The sequence below is a fragment of the Notothenia rossii genome (assembly GCF_949606895.1).
Source record: "Notothenia rossii genome assembly, chromosome: 3".
In the NCBI taxonomy this organism is placed as follows: Eukaryota; Metazoa; Chordata; class Actinopteri; order Perciformes; family Nototheniidae; genus Notothenia; species Notothenia rossii.
Window position 1 is genome coordinate 81,041,250 of NC_136901.1, and position 22,352 is coordinate 81,063,601.

Sequence of the window (22,352 nt, forward strand, 5' to 3'; positions counted from 1 at the left end):
GTCAGTTTGTGGGTGTTTTTTTCTACCCGGTTTTGTCACAGCTTCTGAAGGCTGCATTATTTCTTTTGTGTGCCCTGAAACCAGAAAGTCCAGTATGCTGTACTACAATTAAGGGCATGTGAGAAGAGAATATATATGACGGAGAACAGCCTCAGCAGACAACATGCCTTTTACATATTTGGACAAAAATGATTCATAAGTGAAATGGAATATGGTCTTTAGAGACAGTTCTAAAACGTTGTCACTGTTACTAAACTTCCAACCATCCCTTTTCTCCAGTCAATACTATTCTACCAAAGCTAATGTATAATCATTCACAAAGTGTGAAAGATACAATGTAATAGTTGGCACAAACAACTGTAAGGCATGAGTCCTTCTAGAGCCTCGAGCCTGAGTGGAAAAGTACAAGGTTCGCAGGAGATGAGATTAAATTCCATTCTTGTTCTAAAAGCCCGGGCTCGAGGTGACGTTTTCTTTCATTCTTCATTTGGCCCTGGCACGACTGAGCCAAATGACTCCTACTTTAAGATGCAGTGAATACAGGCTCGGACACACCGTGCCCTCTCGTTTGTGTTTCTGATGCCTTGTGTTCGCAGCTGCTTGCTGTTAGCCAGTGTCTGTGCCTGCCTCTGTGCCCGGCTCTGCCATTTTATCACAACACGCCTGGTGTGGCCTCAGGATTGCAGTCAAAGCACTCCATTATTCAGCTCAATACAGCAGAGTTTGAAACATGGTGAGACTTGTTGTGTTGTGCAACGATGGGTAGTGAATAAAATGTAGAATGCTCAGAAAATACTGTATACAAAACAGTTTTTATGGTGGTGACCGGGTGCTTACATGTATTGCGTTGATGCAACTCCTTAATTACCGTCTTATTACTTAGTACTTAAACTACACTTTGCCCCCTTGTTTTGTTATCTTAAAATATAGGAGCAGTGGAAATACATGCATACGTTGTCATTTATTTTACTAGCCATGTTTTTACTTTACTATAGTTGTGTTTTATAGGCATTTTCCTTGGCGCTAAAAGTGCTATTGTTACATTCTGGTGCATAGTTTAATGGCATCTATACAAAAACATACCTCAAAGGGAAATGCTGTTCAGAAATGATGACCAGTATTCTCTGAGGCCCACTTATGCTATCACAGAGCTCCAGGAGTGAGCTGGAGCTGCATATCACTGAGTCATTTCCTTTACAGGAACCCAATGGATCTTGCAAAAACAGCATGTCTGTGCTGACAAGCATTCAATAACATGGTAGTGGTCAGCCCACACATTTCTGCCATCTTGCACACCGTTGTCTCTGTGAACCGCTGAGTTGGGAAACCTTCGCTGGACTCATTTCAGGTTTCCTCTTAGCACTGAAATGTGTCTCTCAGCCTGCATGATGAAGGGCAAACACACTGCCTCTGTCAGTTTTAACCTGACAGTCACCTGTGTGGGAAAATAATTTAAATACCAGAAATAGCACCTGTGCTCTGACATCTTAAGTCCTGTGACTGCTGAATCACAGCCTCCCGAGAACACTGCTGAACGTCATGTCACCTGAACAAATCGGCATATTTGTAACCTGAGCTGAAAATGGCTGATAAGTAAAGTTTGCCCTGGTCCTATTCTCGCATCTCACAATGTTTGCACTCACCACATGCAGGGTGAGTCATTGCTTAGTCATTCAATTGGCTTAAATTACCTCCTTTCATGGTCAACAATGAGCTCAGCTGAAGAGACTTAAGCGGGGGGAAGTAGGGCCTTCTGGGAATGCTCCATTTGTTCATGAATCCTAACTCTAATTGGTTGTTATTGCGACTGGCAGTCACCATGCTGTAAGGGTGGAGTAGGCCAGTGTTTGCTTCACTCCTCCTCAGTCTGCTACACACCAGCCTGCCATATCTGACAGACAGTTGTAATCGCCAGAGTAGAGGATATTGATAAAAAGATCAAATCACCATGGTCACAGAATGTAGCAATGCTATTGCTCTCCATATTAGTGATACTCTTTTGGATTTATTGTTAATTTTATAATAATAATAATAGGATTAAAGAATAATGTAAACAACCGCTCGTTGCTGTACTATAAGTTTCCTGAGGCCAAGGAGTTGACTACCAATTGCATGTTTTTAATACAAAATTATGAAAAAAACATTCAGGATTGCTTTACTTAAAGCTGCGCCTATCAGTGTTTTTATATTAGCAGTGGATCAAAGGGCAATGTGAAAGGAGTTGAAGCCCCAGAGAATGATCCCCAGCTCTGCAGTTCCCCTCAGATATATGTTCTTTTTTAAAGTATTTTTAGCTCATTGTCTTGGCTCTCATCAGAGTTGTTTCCAGACTCTGCTGACTGCTGTTTTCAGCTCAAAACACTAGGAAAAAAACTCACTGTAAGCTTCCTGCTTAGCAGCAAACATTTTACAGACATAGTTAATGACTAGCCTGTCAACATAGTGGAGCGTTTAGCAGCTTAACAGTCAGATATTTCCCAGATGAGTTGGTGGAGACCAAAACAGAGCCAAAATGAAAGTGACAAAAAAAAAAGAATGCTAATGTTGCTCCATGTGTGATGGATGTGTGCTGACATGTTTGCCATCACAACTTCATAAGGTGAAAATACATTACTATTGTGTTACAGCTTCTTGAACTGCTCCCAAAGTGACAACAGCCATTTAAAGCTGCTTTGAAATGAATCATTGGTCACATTATTAAATAGCTCGGTAGGACTTTGACTTTGTATATCGTTTTGGCGCTAATATTTTGAATTTGAATATTTGATTTAATCAAGTTGTTAACAGCGAAAGCAATAGGGATTTTTTCCTCCAAAATAAAGCTGAAGAGAAGGGGGGGGGGCCCATGGATTCAAACGATTGAGAGAACTATAACACATTTCATGCCATAGATTTCTGGGTCACTAAGCAGGATGCCCTGCCTGGAAACTAACCACACTAAAATACTCAAGTCAGGCCCCACCCATCGTGAGTCACAGGCAGTCTATATGCTCCGTGGACGAATACGCATTGAACTTTGTTGTGAAAACCTCCCTTTGCTGTTCTTCTCCTCTTCTCCTCTTCTCCTCTTCATGACGTAGTGAGTTCTCTTACAACCACGGCCCTGTGCTGGGACAAGGCAGCTGTTGTCATGTGTTCAGGGATAATGTGCAGGCTGCGTCCGACTAATGGCTGGCTCTCTTGTTTTCCTGTCTGCATTTAGCACGATGCCAACTGGGCCATTCAGATCAATGAGGCCCTGACACAAATGCAAACAGTGGCACAGGCTGATATTATAGTATGAATACAACTGAAAACATAAAGACACAGACACACAGCAAACTGGACATAAAAATAAAACACAGGTCAAGAGAGCAGAAGAATGACTGTTTACATCTATCTTTATCTGATCTGATGTCGTGGTGATCTGTTTCCTGTCATCTCAATCCGTTAAGCCGTTAATGTGGATGTTGATAATTAGTTCTTAAAAAAGTATTTAAACTTTGACAGGTTTACAATACATGATAGATTTCTCAGATTGGAAAGCTAATAACAATAAAAAACAGGAATTAACAAATACAATTCATTAAAAAAAAATGTCCTCACGCCAGATCACAGAGGCCTGCTGTTATTGCTTGTAAACAAACGGGTCCTAAGTGAGTTGTAGAACGACTCCAAATTTGACAAGGTTCCTCTCTTCAATAAAAGCTGAGAGCTTTCAAAGGCATGAACACTAGCACATTACTCATCCCCTGTGATGTGTAAGGGATGCCTCCAACATTCACTTCAATAAAAGACTTCTCCAAGCACTGAATGTTCATCATTTAAAAAAAAAAGTCCTGCCTGCAGATTTATAAGCTGACATTTTGACACTAACAGATTCATAAAAGTCCATACAAAAAACACAACTGTGACGAAAAAGAGCAACTAAGAAGCTCTTATTCAGAAGACGCCTGGTGTTCTAGCTTCTGTGGGAAAAAAGGCAGCCAAGCTAAGCAGGGCAACTTCAGAGTGATCCTATATGATACAGGAAGCTGCACTTTCACCTCATCCCACACGGGGTGCCTGGTCTTTAGAAAGGGCAGATAAGGGCATCCGCTGTTAATGTGTTTGTGGTCCATTTGAAATGAGAAATGGAGAGTGTTTTTCCTTTTTTATTTATACATCTTCCTCCATTTGGAAGCCCCATGCAATACATCCCCTTCCTTTCTGCTTGAGTCTGGTAATAGCTTGTTACACTCTCCAAGCACAAAAACATGCCAAAAAGATCAGGGCACCAAAAAGCTCCAGACAGATGGCAGCAGCAGCAGCATCCCGCTTTGGCAGAGGTGGGCATGGACACTGCCCAGCAAAGACAACAAGAGGGGCAGACTGGAATGAAACACTAGCCTTCAAAAAGATTTAGTTTGCCCATCTCTCTGTCTCTTCTGCCTCCCAAAGCGGTGCTTTCCAGACCACGGCCACATGTTACTATTCTGTCTGGACGCTCAGCAGGAAGATTAACTAAATCGTAAAATGCGTTTGGCCCCTCTGCCCCACAAGCTGCTCTGAAGTTCAGTTCTCCTTTATCACCTCCTCTTCTTTTACCTAAACTTCAAAATACAACCGGGCCTGGTATGCAACCTCGTCACTCACACAGGCATTTCAAAGCAAATGAGTTCCACCCTGCAGCAGCGGAAAAAGCAGGGATGGTGTGTGTGTGTGTGTGTGTGTGTGTGTTGAGGGGGTGCACTAAACATTGCCATCGCTTTCTTCTCGACTGCTGCCAGCTCTTTGGTCTCTGGGAAAAGAGCAGTTTGGAGGGGGGTTTGTAGCCCGGGGGTGTGCAGTTATTCCTCAGCCCCTCCCCTCATTCAGCCCTGAAACCTGTCTTTTGGCTTGTTGTGGCCACACCTAAACAGACACACACACACACCACACACCAACAAGCGACAGGACCACCAGCGTCCCTCCCCCGCTGCTTGTGATCACAGTAACTCCCCGAGGGTCAACACAGAGGGGCTTCCAGAGCATCATCAGACCAGTGATCTCTGTGTGTGTGTGTGTGTGTGTGTGTGTGTGTGTGTGTGTGTGTGTGTGTGTGTGTGTGTGTGTGTGTGTGTGTGTGTGTGTGTGTGTGTGTGTGTGTGTGTGTGTGTGTGTGTGTGTGTGTGTGTGTGTGTGTGTGTGTGTGTGTGTGTGTGTGTGTGTGTGTGTGTGTGTGTGTGTGTGTGTGTGTGTGTGTGTGTGTGTGTGTGTGTGTGTGTGTGTGTGTGTGTGTGTGTGTGTGTGTGTGTGTGTGTGTGTGTGCTTGGACCCTCTCATGTGATCACCATGTCAGCCTCCGGAGTCTCATGATCAAGGGGTGTGTGTGCTGAGGGGTGTCTTCTCTTCAGGGACGGAGACACAGCTATGAAATTAGAGGCATTTGTGATGAACTCAGGATCAGTTGTGCACTGAGGCCCTCATGACTGTAAGCTGACGTGTTGCTATGCTTATTTTACAAATCCGAAAGTCAATTGATCAGGCAAAAGAAAGAAAATGTATTGGCAACTATGTCGTTATTGATTTGAAAGATGTTTTTCAAGCAAAAAGGCAAATCGTTGTTCTTCATTATAGTCAATTGAATAGTTTTTTGGTCTGGATTGTTCGTCGAAAACAATGATATGGGTTTTTATCCTTGCACAAGCACTCTTGCACTGCTGTCCCTGCCTCTCTTGTCTCTCAGTGAAATGGCACTGATCTAATATGTCTCCTGACCTCCGCCTCTATCTCTGTGTGTCTCTGCAGGTGTAGATGCTCCAGGCGCAGCGGGACCCAGCCTCCGTGTCAGAGAGGGACAAGGCTGCTCCCACCTGGGCCACAGTTCTCCTCTGAAACTCTGCTCGTGGTCGCTAACCGCACAGATTAGAGAACAGGAGGACGTCGACAGGGAAGCCATTTTGTGAGGTGAAGCTGAGGAGCCAGGATATTTTAGGCAGTTCGCTGCCCTCTGAACCAAACATGACCACTGCAGTGCAGCCCAGTGAACTGGTGTTTGAATTTGCCAGCAACGGGATGGACGAAATCAACCAGGTACCTATCACACTGGGGACACCACATTTAAAGTATTCATAGAGTCTGGTACTTTTAAGATAATCTGTTGAATATCTACAGACAAAGAAAAATGATTATAGTTGGACTTCTATAAATACTCTTTAAACTATAAGTATCCAAGTAAACTGTTACAACCTTTTTTTTAAATCCATTTTCTTGTTGCTTTTATGCATAACACTTGGAGACTGTCTTTTATAATTCGAATCACAAGACCAGTGTTGGGCCGCACATCTTTTTTTAGATCTAGATATAGTGGATACATGTACGATTTCTCAGAGCAGGGCAAACAAAATTTGTGTAAACAACATGGTAACTGAGGTAAGATCAGCTTTGGCTCAGAGCCTGTGATCTTTAACTGCGACAACATGTTGGGGTACGAGGCCGGCAGAGGTGAGGATGGAGGTCTGGGAAGAGGAGTGTGGGTGGCTGGGAGCACAGAAATGGAAATGTTGAAAAACCTGCAGCGAGGTTAGGGTGCGTGGGAGGCACAGGGTGGGGCTTGGCGATGAATTAGTTTGTGACACAAAGGTTACTGTGTGTGTATTCTTTGTGAACCTATATGTCTTTTCATTGCCTGGTTAGGTTTGCAGTTATCTCATCCCCACAACCGTGTCTGAATCCTGTGGAGCAGGATTGATTGTAAGTGTAGATGCATCTGTGTTTATGTGTGCTGGTATCTGTGTGTGTGGATCTAGTGACAAGTTGTCACCAGATCCCTGAATAGCTCCAGTTCAAGCCTAACCTGACGGACCAGTTACAAGGCAGCTTGTAAAGGATGGGATAATTCCACTTAAAGGTCTTTCATTGTTCCAGTGCTACAGTGTTGTTCCTTGCTGCACCCACTCAGCCTGTTCTGTAGGCATTATGCCCCTATTTACCAAGTCCTGCAAATAACCCCCGAAAAAGGAAAAACATACTGCTGCAGTTGCCATCTTGTGTTTGCTGGCTGCTGTAAAGATTTATTTTGGCCATAATAAAGCTGTTGGGGCTCAGTGAAATCATAGAGTGTATCTTTAATGATTAGCCATGCTGTATTGGTTTTTAAGTCAATAAGTAGCTCCCAAAGCTGTATCAAGTAATGGCTTAGCTTTGTGATTTTCAGCACTACAATAGAAGCCATAAAAAAGTCATTTGAAAATACAAGAGAAAGAAAGGATTCCTACGTTTGAAGGACATGATAATATCTCACGTGCTAGCTAGGGGCTGCTTCACTTCTAAAAATCGGTATAATGAGGATATTGAAAGTGTGCAGACAGTTAGACTCATTGTGGCTGGGCAGGTAAAGCAGAAGAGAGCGGGGTGTGGGGGGAACAGCTTGCGCAGATGCTGTTGCTTTCAAAGGCAGAATGGGGAACTCGGAAATGCAAATGGGCCCGATTGTTATCGCTACTGTTCCTCTACTAGAAACACTATTCTATTCAGCAAAGAGGAAGAGGCCGTTAAAACGTTTATGATGTTCAAAATTATTTAAGTCAGGCATGTTGGCTACGGGTGTCCTAAATGCCCTTCTTAGCCACAATTTAAACCTCTTCCTTCCACAGTGAAAATCTTCCACAACGTAACATGCTTTTCAAATCCACACTTGGTTTAAATGACAATTAAAAGCTATTTTGAAGGTGTTCCCACCATAAACAGAACCCAGTTAACATCAAAACTACAGTAGAAACAGCAGCCTCAGACGTCTCATGCTCTGTCAGCAAACTGTATGGGACTTTCTGTGGGGTGGGGGTGGGAGGTGCTGCTGTTTCAGGAGCTCACCAGACCAATAGTGAAAATGCCTTTGTCTGTCTACACGACTCACACACATGTTTGACTCTCACTCAAGGACATTAAACATCATTCAAACCCAGACAAGGAGACGCAGTAGCCTCACTGTCTAGCTATCTGATAACATGTCTACTATTAATGGGACATATCCAGTGTATGTCAGGGAGACATTGACTGTAGTCAAAGCAAAACTCTCGGTTTTTATTAGCCCCTTTGGGTTTTCTAGCAAGATCTCATTAAGTGTTTGTTGTTGATCTTCAAAGTTAAGATAGACCTCTTGTGGAGCCATCACAGACAGCTACACTATGTACAGTGTGTGAAATTACTAACAGGCCCAACCTTTTAAACACAGTGTCCAAATAATGAGCTGATTTGTTAATCTACTGGTTAAAGTGTAGCCAAAATGTGTCCATGGGCTCCGTTGCCCGCTCTTCCCACCCCCACGGCTCAAAGCCCAGACACCTGGTATGCCCCAGAGGTCCAAACCAACAATGGACACTTGTGTAAAGAGACAGATAGGTCTTTATTCATGTCCCTCCTACTGCACCTTCTCTCTATCCTGCCCCATCTTTAATAAGGTCATGTCTGTTAAAGTATTTTCATAATTGATCTGCAGACCATTACCATACAATGTTTATTTGAGGAGGCTAGTTTTTATGAACTGCTGTTGTATTGAGTGTTTTAAATATGAGAGTTTTCTAGATGATGCATGTTGTTATTTTTAGGGCAGCATTGTAAGTTACACCCTGATTATACGCAGTATGATATCAAGAAGGTGTTTTCCCGGTTATGCATTCATCTAACTTTAGTTTGGACACGGAAAAGATTCTCAAAGGATTCTTTTAATCATGATGGGTTGAAATAGTTCTAGTAAGTGAACATTTGTATCATATTTGTAACTGTTTCAGTGTGGTTTTGAAACAAACTAAACTGTTTCTTGGCACTGGCATGGTAAAAGTTATTATTTCAGTCAACTTTGAAGTGCAGTCTGCTGCCCTCTGCTGGTGGTGACTCTTAGTTGTTCTGCATCAAAGTACCTGAGGTGACCCTTTCATTGAAAACAAAAGCTATGATTATGGCCTGAAACTTTCTTGTTTCTGATCTTCCTCTAATGTTTTTCCTTATCTGAAACGCACACCAAAACAGACAGAGGGTGACATTTAAACAAATAACTTGACTTTATGTTGTTTCTACTCTTTGAAATCCACATATGAACACATCTTGCTGTAGGCTAATAGAAGCAGAAAGAAACACCAAAATGAGAGTTTTATAAACCAACATGACTGAATTAGGCCCCATTGACACGAACCCAGCGCATCAGTAAGCACACTTGACCCTTTATTTCTGCGAGGAGCTCTCCAGTATGTTGGGCTTCACCGTTGTTTCAATGGTTTGACCCGAGCTCCAGTAATTCCCAGTGTCCCCCGGCTCCTCCTGCATCAGGCTGAGCCATCTCTGAAATGAGTCGGCAGGGTTACAATTCCCAAAGCACATTTAGTGCGTGATGAAGGGTGTGCTCGCCTGCAACTCACGATTGATCCATTAACATTCAATTGGGCTTATATAATATCTGAGCATAAGATTAACTTCTCAGGAGAAGTAGGCCAAATCAAACAGCTGGTTCCTGTCCTCTCCAGCGGGTCCCGGTGGACCGCTGCAACACCACAGAAATGAGCTCTCCTCCATGCTATGTGCCTCCACATTAGCTGAAATTGAGTATGAATCTATGATATTTTACAAGGCAATAAAGACAAGAGAACAAATCTGGTTATAACATTAATCTGGTGTCATCTGGGGGTTTTTACATTGCATTTATGATGTGTAGTGGAGGAATTAATGGTGTTTTTATTGCATCTACACATATGTATGTGCAGAGACCAGTCAGTCCCCTGCCTCCCTGTGTTGCAGCGTCTCACACCTTTCTCTCTCTCTCTCTCTCTCTCTCTCTCTCTCTGTGTGTGTCTCTCTCTGTTCAGCTGGACGACCCGTCAGTATTTCCAGCAGTAATCGTTGAGCAGGTCCCTTCAGCCGATCTGCTGCAGGTCTACTCCGGCCTGGAGTCGGACGAGGTGACCAACGGCATCATGGTGGACACAACTCTCCATGTCGTAGAGGAACAGTCCATTTTGGTGGGAGGGGTCGACCTCTCAGGTAAATATATTTCCCTTAGTTTTATTGAGAGGGATCTGGTCTCAGTTTAGTGCACATGTAATACAATAGTCTTCAGTCAACAATGGTTTCAAATGTGGATGTCCACATAAATCTCAGTCTACACACTTGGTCCCAAATTCACCCCTAAAATGTTTTCTTTTTTCAAAGTCAATGAAAGAAATGTTGATCCACTGTAGTCCATCATTTCCAAGTAGAACTATGTGATCTAATTATAAGGAAATACAGACACTGTTCAATTGGTACACTTCAAATGAATGAATTACATTGAGTCAGTACAAAGAAGTTCCCTTGCTTCCAGGCTTACAACTCGGCATATAGTGAGGACAACATTTCCAATAATGAATAAAAGGGGCACTCAGGTGCAGAACTCTGCCAAGGCTGCTCACTTAAGTGAAAAATAAAGTGTGTACAGTATGTACCCTGTGACCCTGATACACTCAAAATTCTGCTGACAAACAGATACATCAACAAACAAAACAGAACAAATATTATGGACCCTGGGGGAAGTAAATCATGGATAATTCATTATTTGTAATGTTTCATTATTACGTGAGCACATGTTAAACTGGTCGTGATGTTACCTTTAAACTCATTTAAGAACAAGAGTATAAAAGGAGCCTGGTAGTAATGCTACTAGTCATGAACTGTATCACACAATGACACAAACATATTATTAGATTATTTCATTTAGATTCATTTGCTGTCGTCTGTTGGACAGAAACTTCAGTGTCTGGCCCAGAGGACAGCATGGAGACGAATGAAGCTGCAGCAGCTCTTCTTAACATGGAGTCTCCAAACAACATTTTGGACGAGAAGCGCATGAGTAAGTTATTCTGCATCCATGATCATATCTTGAGCATGAGATCCATTTTGATAGTCTATTCATGGTTTGTCTGTGTTTCTCTTTATCTCTTGTTACTGTGTAGTTCACACTTACGGCACTCTGCTGGAGTCAGACTTGACATACGCTCCTCTCAGGCCTGACCAGATGGATAATGGTGGGCTAGACATGTCTATGGATGAGGACACTTCATCTATGGATGAGATACCCCAAAAGTGCACCTTAAAACCTCAGAAGAAAAACAAAGGTAACGCTGCCTATGATATTAAGCTGCATTCTCCATTACGTTTCAAGAACATTTTATAATGTCCATGATTACAGTTGCGGTCTTTAAAACTAGCTTGTTAACTTTTGAAAAAGATCAAGTCTTGACTTGAAAAAAACATTAAATAACATTCATTTAAGTTATTGTCATGAAAATAGCTTTAACCTTGATTTAACACCGGACTTGAACTGCTTTGACTTTTGTGAATGTTTGAAGTTGGTTTGACCGATACTCCTTCCTACACAGTCTTTTGCAGACTGATTAGAAACTTATATTTGATATCATGAATAAACGTACTCAGGAAAAAAAAAAAGGTTTCCCTCCCTATAATTAACAATGCAGTTTGGTTGATTGGGAACGTTATTTTTCCTTCCTTACATTCTACTATTTCTTCAGTCTAGTAGGTAATTATAGGACTCCATTGTGACCATTCAACTTCTAACTCAAGCCTTTATTTGAATCACAGTGCGGAAGCCGCGGGCCGTGCGTCCCTGCTCTCCCATCACCACCCCAAACCTGCCACTCAGGAAGAAGAGCAAAGAGGGCAAAGGTAAGCCTCACTAACTTGTCCGCTTCTCTGTAATGAGCCAATAAAAATCAAGGTCTCCTCTCCTCTTGTGTACGCTCTGTTTCCTCCTGTGGAGTGGGCAAACAGCAGTCCTCCACCCCTGCTGTCCGGCTGGGCGAGTTAATGGATGAGCGAATCTCACAGTGCCGTGTTTAGCAGGGAAACAGAAGTGATTGCAGTCTGGAGGGCACATGCCGATAGAAGCGGTCGAAAACAGTCCATTGCAAATATAGTGGGACACGAGAGAGGGTGGGGGGGTTCAGCTGGGCACATTTACATCACCTTGCCACAGTGTCTGGGATTCAAGCGGATACCGGGAGCGTTGCTGATTTTAACCACTTTTGGCTAAAGCATCAAACAAATTAGAGTAATAGACTCCCAGGCTTGGTCTAATTAATCCCTTCCAAGTCAGATGTGCACACATACAACTGATACGACAATGGTTACAGTTTCTCCTGCAACCCTACAGCCGCCATATAACATTTTTAAGCAAGACTCAAAATGACTACATTAACTATAGATGTCCATACCACAGCTCCGAGGCCCCTCCATGAATGTCTGATGTGCCTGATTGTTAACAACATGCCTGAATTGAGTTCCCACTTTGATTTGCAGGCAACACGATCTACCTGTGGGAATTCCTTCTGGCTTTACTGCAGGATAAGAACACCTGTCCCAAATACATCAAGTGGACGCAGCGGGAGAAGGGCATCTTTAAGCTGGTGGACTCCAAGGCTGTTTCAAAGCTGTGGGGAAAACACAAGAACAAGCCTGACATGAACTATGAGACCATGGGAAGGGCTCTCAGGTAAACACACAAACAGGCTCTTTTTTCTAAAGCTTTGTCCTCGTGCACATGACATGACTCCACAGATAAGTTCATAAACACTTTTGTTTTATGAAGATGTTGAATTTGAATGATGATAATGGGCTAAACAGCTTTGTAGGAGCCAAAAGGCTGATTGAGCTGCGTTTGGGTTTTTATTCTTATCATTATTTGTTAACATTTCACACACTTGCTTTAGTATTTTCTGGCAATTGCTAAATATGTGTTCGACCTGTTGTGTGCCGTGCTTGTGAAACGACAAAGAGGGTTGACTGGTTGAGATATTTTCTGTAAGCGTGGCCTAGTTTAGCCTCGGAGGGAATTGTTTTATTTGGAGTTTAGTCGCTACAAGCTTCTTTTCTTCCTCCTCTAGGTACTACTATCAGAGAGGCATCCTGGCCAAAGTGGAGGGGCAGCGGCTGGTCTATCAGTTCAAAGAGATGCCGGCTGATCTGGTGGTGATCGAGGACGACGACACGGGCTCTGATGCCCACGCCGGCTACGGGAACCAGAGATCTACCAACGGGCGGTCTGTGGTCCGCGGAGGGTCCAGAGGGCACGGGAGGGCTCACGGTCAGCACCAAGTCTCAGTGAAGCACATGAAGAAGGAGCCCACTGATGAATATCTGTACCATGACGCTAATGGAGAACAGACTGAACTCCTTCAATCTGTCCACATGTTGCAGTCCTTCCAGGGGTCGACTATCCACGATCATTCTATGAGGTAGGAGATTGAAAAAGTGACAGAAATACCCGAGAAGACACCATTTTCTGTTAAGAAATAGTCCTAGTGTATCACTCATACATCTGTAACCTTAAAAGTATCATCACTCAATATATAGTGTATATGGCTTTAGAGGTGCAAGTAGGCGGATGATGTAAACTTTGGATTAAGGCTGGGTATTGTTTCAAAAATGATGAACAGTTACAACACTAGTACTCTTAAAGTGTTACTAAAGCAATAGAATACTTTGTTTAAAACCTTTTTATTTTGATATCCATAATGTGAATGCGAACTATGTTTACAGAAAAACTCATTTAGACATCATCTTTAAACATTTGATCAGACGTCGCTGGCATGTAGTCATACTTAAAAACGTTTTGGTGGCATTTCGTAAGTACATTTTTCTCCAATTATTGCAACAGTGAAATATCAATATTAGTTGATATTCAATACACGTCTAAGTCAAGTTATTAAGACCTCAAAAGCATGAGACAGGATATGTTCAGAACCAACAGGATGCTTTGAAAGCATAAATATTGTGTTTGCTCTGTGAAACTTATTCATCCTGGAAATTCACAAATTCGTGAACCCCTCCCTCACACACAAAATTAATAGAATATGGTACAAACACACAAACACACATGCACTTCTCCTTGAAAATGGCATCATATGACTGACTCGACCCATGTCAACCTCTTATTGATAGCTGCAACTTGAAAGGAAATTCAATTCCATGTTGAAACCTTGTCAGCTTCCAGAAATGTAGATAAACAGTTTGCTTAAACCTTTGAAGAAGAAGGATGGACACAGTTACGGCAAAACACTTGTAATATGTATATACACTAATCTAATCCAGTAGCCTGCAGTACATTCCAGCTTTGTAAAGATTATGTTGAGGATGTCAGAGAAGTTTTAAGTGAACTCTTTGGTTTTCTTTGTTTTTTAGGATGTTTAAATAACGTATTATCAGTCATCAGGCTTTTAAAGCTGGTAAACATTGACTGCACTTAGGAATCAAGGAGAACAATGACTTCTGCCGTACAGCTGACGACGCTGTTTGTTATATTAATAAAGGTGTTAATTCTGCTGTTTAGGAACACAGGGTAAGCTTCTCACCAGAGTTCCATTACAACATAATCCTTGTCTATATTTGCAAAGATACAAACTGAATATTCAATTACAACCGCTCAGTCAGCGAAGAGGAAGAAACACGTTCAAATACTTGGTGCATTCTGTCTTTCCAGGGCTCCTGCATCAGTTCCTATGGTCCTGACATCTTCCGGCTCTCTTCACTCCATCCCCCTCACCACTGTTCTTGCCAACGGGGAGTCCTGCCACTCCTCCCCCCCACGGGTTATTCTCCACACCATGCCCTCCTGCACAGCAGGCAGCAAAGATGTGCTTACGATCCAGGCAGCGTCTCTCTCATGTGGAGCAAACAGCCTGCAGGATGGCCTCCCTCACCACCTCCTGGTCACCAGTCTGGGCTCCACCACCTCTTCCTCTTGTACTTCCCCTACAGGAGTCATGAATTCCACCCCTTGTCACCTGAACGGCCTCCCTCGCCTTGTCACAATCAACACCTGCGGGCAGACCATGGTGGCACAGCAGCCCGGCACCGTTATCGCCACGGTGCTCAAATCCAGCGACTTCTGTGGGATGCAGGTCAAAGAGGAGATGCTGGACCCCAGCTACTTCCATTCCATGGTGAACGGTGATCCATCACTGGCGGCAAATACGTTTGAGAAAGAAGAGATTGAGATAGGGGAAGCAGAGCTGCAGTACAGGACTGTGATCATTGATACCAGTCAAAGCCAGGGCCATGAGGCTATGAGCGAAACTATAATGAATGGACATTTCTCCCAGAGCAGCAGCCCCGGGGAGGGCCTGACCCCTGTGGAGGAGCTGGAGGTGCGAGGGGAGATGTCCCTGCATCCCGAGCAGGGAATCAAATGTCTGCAGGAGCTGCCACTGTCTGTCCAATTGCCGGCAAACTTTATCCAGATAAAGACAGAGCCGGCAGAGGCTTAGGGCTGCAGGACACACGCTGAACCAAAAACAACAATTGAATCCATTTTAACAACAATGTTTTCCTTTGGTATCGCATTGACCGGATCAAAGGTCAGAGCGAGGGATCTTGCATCATGTTGCTCTTAAAGGTTGGTCAGTTCAGCCTCAGGATTTATTGTTTACTCACATATTTTGTGACCATGTGCCTAATTTTGAATAATCAAGGGAGTGTTTGGATATTGTAAGAAGTCACTCTTCAGACATCGGATTACCTTCCGTTGACTTTAACCCCAACACACACAAATACACAGAAACACACACTCACATCAATCCCCCCTCTAGGAGAACAGCCATGGGATATACCAGGGATTCCTGTCCACCAAATGTGCCAGTTAGTTATTTTCTTACCTTACATCTCAATGGACTTGTATGTTTAAAGAGGAAACCCCGACAAACCAAAACCGGGGACTGAATGCCAAAAAGGTGCAATGAAATCAGACTTCTAAGATCGTGCAGAGGACATGTGTTTTTCAAAAATAAACCACATACAAGTGTGGATGCTGTGTCGCAGTGTCCTATCAAGTGGATGCAAAACACATCTCAGAGTTTAATGAAGAGTGCCTTAAAGGAAGTTCAAACAGCTCGAGACTCTTTCGTGGAAAGATATGGGAAAAAGATGAAAGCGGACTTAATGGCTTTTCAGACTTTCTAACTTTTAAGGACTTATTACTCATTTATTTTGATATAAACAGAAAAGGTATGCATTTGCTCTAATACCCCTGGCCTTAAAACACTGTGTTACTATGGAAATGGGCATTTTCTGTTCACCAAGGACGGTCCAACATCAAAACTGTTTGTATAGAGCTGCAGACTGAGAAATAATATGCAGTAAAAGAAAAAAAAGGTTTTATCAGCCTCTTGTTTCAGAGGCTCCAAGGGTTGAATCCTGTTTATATGAAATGGAATATATATGGATCGATATATTGTGTATATATATAGATAGATAGATATATACACATAATATACAATTGAGATTCAATTTTAAGGCCATAGTGAATTTATTTATTTTGTGAATTTCTAAATTCTGTATAAAAAAAAGGCACATTTGTCTTCTATTTACATGTGTAAACATGAGGGAACATATAAAGAGTATGAACGGTAATACCAGGAAGCTTATTTGGTATTTTTTTTAAGACCAACATTTTTCATTTGTATAGCATTCCGTATAATCAGCTTTTCTTGAGTTCTGAACTCAAGAGCTCAGTGCAGCGTCATTATTCCCCTGTTATATTCTCTTACTGTAGATATCCTCTGTTGTGTGTCTGATTTAAACTTGTACTGAATGTGCTTTGGTTTCTTCTTTTCAGCAGACATACCTCTTTTTCAACAGTTTAACAGTAAGGACTATGCTTTCAAAACATGTTCTGTGTAATGCATTAAGTATCAAATGTATCAATCAGTATGTCTTTATTATATTTTACGTTTCTTTCGTTATTTGGTACCAAGACGTTCCAGTGCTGTTTTTAAAGCTCCTCTCCTCCTCTCCCACCTCATTTCCTATAGCCTTGTGTCCTCTTCTCTCTAGGACTGCACAGTGAAAATATGCAAAATACTATATCGTGAATATCCCGAAAACAATATTACTTGCAAAAAGTAAACATATAATAACTTACATTTTCTTCTATTTAGAACAAAAAACACAACCAATGAGTTGCAATTTCCGACTCATACTTACTAAATAAAGTATCCAAGCTTTTCACGATACATTGAGCGCTCAACGTGACTTTGCGATGGCGATTAAAACGCTGTATGTTGTGCAGCCATACTTCTTTCCTCTACTCCTCTTCTTCCTCTCCTCCTCTTCCTCTCCTCTCCTCTCCTGCTCTCGGATCAGTCCAGCCTGTGCCTTCTCTATTTGTTGTCCCACTTATTTAAGGAACTCTCGGGCCAGCCATCTTATTGGCCCCTCGGTTCTGCCGTGGATGAAGCCATATTGATCCCGAGTGGTATCACAGCTAAATTGGTTGTTTTTTCCGACCCGGACTGTAGCTGCAGAGTGAGGACATTCAGACAAACTGACCTCCATCCGCACCGGCACCTAAGGACGGAGCTAAATGCTGCTTCACAAGCCCTCATTAGGCAAAGGGCTCTCGGTCTGCAAAGACACTCTGAATGTATACTAATTGTTTAAGTACATGCAAATCTTTGACAATCAATAATTACACTGGGTAACATTTGCATAGAAATCTGTCTTTGATTGGGGATTTACTGCTTTTTATTTGTTTGCGTTGTATATATTACGGTATCTGCCCTGCCTTTTCTCTGAAGCACTGTTGTCTGTGAGATGTTGAGGTATGTCCACTGCTTATGTTTTGTTGCTTCCGTTTTCATGGTGTTGTCGATTGCCTTCCTTATGCTGAATATAGAGTAGATTTTTAAGAAAAAGTCAATGTACTAATTAAAAATGAAATCTTCTTCACTGAATATCCTCCTTATTTGTCCTTTTTGTTGTAGGCAATGTGGTTTTTAAGTCGGGTGAGCCACTGATTAAACACCACTTTTTTGGAAAATTTGACAAAAAACTAAATTAAACGTACAAACACCTCGAAATGGGGTTCCTTTGTTAATTAATTTCTAATGTTGAGATAATAAAATTGAAGCATTCCTGCTTCAAAGTCATTTTGTTGGGCTGTCGCAGCTCAGAGGGACATTCGACCACATGGCATTTGAAGAGAAATAAAAAGCTACTGTGGGGACTGGATTGGAGCCATTAGCAGGCCAGAGACTGATTGGACTGTACTTAAGAGCACTGCTGCTCCAGTTGCTGTGGGTGGATGAATACATTAGCATGTGACGTGCCCAGAACTGCAGACAGAGGAGTCTGTCACCACAGCTTGCAGAGTGAGGAGTGTGTGCAAGGGTTACACTGACTTGGATTGATTCTTCTGAGCATGTGTGTGTGTGTGTGTGTGTGTGTGTGTGTGTGTGTGTGTGTGTGTGTGTGTGTGTGTGTGTGTGTGTGTGTGTGTGTGTGTGTGTGTGTGTGTGTGTGTGTGTGTGTGTGTGTGTGTGTGTGTGTGTGTGTGTGTGTGTGTGTGTGTGTGTGTGTGTGTGTGTGTGTGTGTGTGTGTGTGTGTGTGTGTGTGTGTGTGTGTGTGTGTGTGTGTGTGTGTGTGTGTGTGTGTGTGTGTGTGTGTGTGTGTGTGTGTGTGTGTGTGTGTGTGTGTGTGTGTGTGTGTGTGTGTGTGTGTGTGTGTGTGTGTGTGTGTGTGTGTGTGTGTGTGTGTGTGTGTTTTCAGGGTCGTGGAGGAGGGGCGGGGGGGAAGCTGTCCGGCAGCAAGGCTTGCCTACTGTGCCTGGCTCTGTCGACACCCACATGCACAGCTGTGAACCACACAGCCTAATCTTGCCATAGGGTAAACAAAAACACATTAACACAAACACACAAACAAGACCAGCATTTCACCAACACCACCTTCTTTACTCCAAAAAACATCTTCCTGAACCTTGTGCAGGTGTCAACATAGTTTGAAATGAGTCTGAAATCAGCAGCCCTCCATAAAATCTAAACAGACACTTGGCTTTTCTGTTCAGCCGACCTTCGATTTGCCTGCCATATGGTGGAGGGAGGTTGTTATAGATTACTAAAATAATGAAAGGCTACTAGCAGTCGTTACGGCCGTGCTATTCCTTTGGTTGGTGAGTCAGAGACCCTGAAGATGGAGCGAGAGCCACGTCCTGTGAGATGAGGACTATTTCTGTGTCGCCTGCAGCCACTGACACAGCGCGAGTGTTTACTGCTGTGCCATGCTGCCTCTCACAGTGGGAGCAGTTGAAGGATGACGGCTGACATTATTGCGCCTCCAGCCTGTAGCAGGAACAGTACAGGGAGAGCTTATTTAACCACCAGGTCACCGGAATGGCTGCGACATTACAGAGACAATGTGTTGATTGCAGTCTGATGACCAGTCTGTTCAACATGTCAACATGCAGCCAAGGTTACATTTAAATAGACTACATTTGAGTACATTTAGTAAAGGACAGTAGGTGTAACATAGTTTGAAAATGAATAGAAAGGTGAAAAACATCAGTGTCTGGTTTGATATTGCAGTAGTGCCTCTCTCTGTACACTAGATGGCACTGGTAGTACATGTGTACCGAGCCGAGCGGTCTGGATAAGAGCTATTCCTTCAGGTTACTCATTTAAATACAGACACTCCTCATACATTGGTTTTCACTCTCCTCCGCCCCAGAATAGCAACTCATTGATCTAAATGAATGGGATATTTTTTTAAATGAAGATAAGCAGCTGGGAGTGAAGTTTCACAGCATTTTTGATAAGTAACCAAAGGAATTAATTCACTTGTGAGCTTCAATGATAGTGGCCGTTCCTCAGGCCAGGGGCCTGTACTACGAAGCTGGTTCAACCTAACCTGGATATGTTTGAGTTAGCCGGTTGGCCTAATCCAAAACTTACGCGCTCTCGCTAAACGGTACTACGACGCGGGTTATCAAGTGGATCGCTCAAGCCAGCCGTGTCCTATTTAGTTAGGTGCGCGTTCACATGAAAGGGGTGGTATTTGGAGCATTCGACCAATCACAAACATGGACAAGCGTTCTGACAGCGCAGCGTCATACTTCCTGAATGAAAAGTCTAGACTATAGACTATAATATTAGACATATGAAGAAGTTAAACTTTAAAAATCCATGACTCAAACACTTTATCCAGGATAAAAGCCCCATAGCCGCACCTGCAAGGTGAATACAGCTGGTAAAAGAAAAAGTGTTTGAATGCGTACATTAACAGGTTTATGATATCACTGCCCCGTCTAAGACACGAGTGGATCTGACTTTGATTACATTTGTCTTGAGTGTTTCGTCAACTTAATGTGTTGCTTCAAATAATACTTCTGCATACAGTATGTGAATGTGACACTGTGAGTGTTGCACGGCCAGATACGGCTCAGCTGACTCAGATAAGGAATTATATGATACATTATGATGTGATTTGCCGCGGACTGTGCTTAATGTTACTCTGATCCGGTTACTTATGTTGTGGCCGATATTTAGATAAGCTTTCTAAACTCTAATGTTATAATAGTCAGATTGCTCTGAAGATTGGAGGTGATATTCTATTAATGTTCACGTTCACACAGTCGGTGATTTTTGCCGGCCGTCTTTCCTGCAACGGCAGCTTTTCTGTATTTTCTTTCTCCTGTATGTGACTTGATCGCTTTAAACTCCGCACACTGAGCTCTGATTGGTCAGCAGGCAGTGCTTTCAATGAGTTGAGCTCTTAGCCTGCAACCTAACCTGCTCCGGGGCAGGTTAGCCGTACAGCATAAGTTACCATGGAGATCTAGCCTGCTAAAAAGATAACCAGCTTCGTAGGACCGAAAACCCAGAGTTTTCCCTGAAGTTAGCCGGCTAAGCGAACATCCTGCTTCGTAGTAGGCTATACTCCCCAGGTAGGTGAAATCCTTTGAGCTGATAAACCTCGTAGACGCTCCGTAGGCTATCTCCAGTTTTCCCGCAGAGCAGTCGATCTTGTTTCCATTCCCCATCATATCAGTGATACATACAGTAAGTGCTCGAGGGGGGTTTTCCTTGAAAGTGCATAAAATGCATGAGAACAAATTGTGCAGGACTTCATTTGAAATGTTATAATCTTTCTTGTTGGTCTACAAGGAAATTGTTTATTGTCACAGATTCACAGGTGTGCCTCTTATCTAATGAAAACGGTATTGAACTGCATCATACACGGTAGGAATGCATAATTAACCTTCATTTATGTAGATACAGGGGTATTCAAAATCCCTATACTAATAATCAATTCCATTCAGAGGAGTTAAAGTGTTTGCATTTCCAGAGGAAAAACATCCCTTTTCAAGCTGAACTCCACATTTCTGCCTTGTTTTTCTTTCCTCTCAACATGTTTGAAACGGTCTTTAAATGAAGCTGCTGAATATGTCGTAGGCTTCATAAACCTTATTTACATTTTATTTGAGAGGAAACCATGAACACTGATGCAAACAGATTCAAAAGCTGTAGATTTGTTTTGCTCGGCTGGTTTCCTCAAGATGCTTTCAATGACCTCGGGAGATTTGACTTTCGCATACCAAGGCATGGATGCACTTTTTAGCATGCAATAACTGGACTGTGATCTCATGTAGGCACAGCTGCGGTATCACCACCATCCAGAGTCTTTTCTGGGTCTAGGATCTTTAAATTTTTGAGATGTATGTCCTTTAAAGTTTGACTTTCATGGTTAATATTGGACTTTTGTCCCATCAGGCACAAGGAGACTCAGGGAGCCGGTTGTAATATCTGTATCAGCCTCTCCAGTCAGGGTGAGCCTTCCCTTTCAGACCGTTTCTCAGGGCTTCCACGGCAATTTACTCTCAGGAGTGTACTACACAAAAGAGTCCTTAAAGTCCTCAGAGACCTCGGAAGATAAAAAACGTACAGGATCTCTAGAAAAAAAAAAAAAACACTTGACACTATTTTCCAACATTGTAAAAGCTATAGCTCTACAATGATACCAGCAGTAACAGCGTGCTGCATGCAACTATTTGAATAAACACTCCATTATTTGATGTGAAATGCGAGACATAGTGAGAAATGAATTATATAAACACTGATTTTATGAACTTTTCAGAAACGCCTCGGGGGCTTTGCTGTACGCTTGTCAGTTTATTTGAAGTATGTTTGCAATTATTGCATTTGTTAAATCATGCCACTGTTTTTTACTTGACACGTTGCTTTGGGCTATTGACATTATTGATTTAAAAATAACAATATGGTTGCATTGTGAACTCCATTTATGAATATATCCATAAAACATTTACATACAGTAATATCTTTTGTCCTCTGTTTCACAAAAAACATTTTGCTGCCAAATATTATTGATATCACTGACATTATTATCACGCCGAGCAAACATGAGTCAACATGCAGCTTTACTTACCAGGCGTTGCTTTTATATTTGTGTAAACAATCAGATACACAAGAGAGACTATAGAAACATTAAAAGCATACGCGTCTAGTTTTTTCTTCTCAAATTGAGGCTAAGTATTTTTTACTAATGAGCAATGGGAGTAATGGATAACATGGAAGGAGGTCTG

General features: G+C 42.5%; 1 protein-coding gene across 5 annotated transcripts in view; it reads left to right on the forward strand.

The window, feature by feature from the left end:
• The window catches only part of elf1 (E74-like ETS transcription factor 1), a 35,425-nt gene extending 17,714 nt beyond the window's left edge, over window positions 1-17,711 (forward strand). For 2 of the 5 annotated variants that reach the window (XM_079672356.1, XM_079672355.1), the window contains exons 2-10: window positions 5,749-6,033; window positions 6,637-6,693; window positions 9,798-9,972; window positions 10,712-10,816; window positions 10,920-11,081; window positions 11,566-11,649; window positions 12,283-12,475; window positions 12,867-13,217; window positions 14,462-17,711. In XM_079672356.1, coding sequence (XP_079528482.1) covers window positions 5,962-6,033; window positions 6,637-6,693; window positions 9,798-9,972; window positions 10,712-10,816; window positions 10,920-11,081; window positions 11,566-11,649; window positions 12,283-12,475; window positions 12,867-13,217; window positions 14,462-15,248 — 1,986 coding nt within the window. In that variant the 5' untranslated portion in view covers window positions 5,749-5,961 and the 3' untranslated portion in view covers window positions 15,249-17,711. The remainder of the gene's footprint in view (window positions 1-5,748; window positions 6,034-6,636; window positions 6,694-9,797; window positions 9,973-10,711; window positions 10,817-10,919; window positions 11,082-11,565; window positions 11,650-12,282; window positions 12,476-12,866; window positions 13,218-14,461) is intronic. The other 3 variants (XM_079672357.1, XM_079672359.1, XM_079672358.1) reach the window with 3 other exon arrangements.
• Window positions 17,712-22,352: the final 4,641 nt, after the last annotated feature.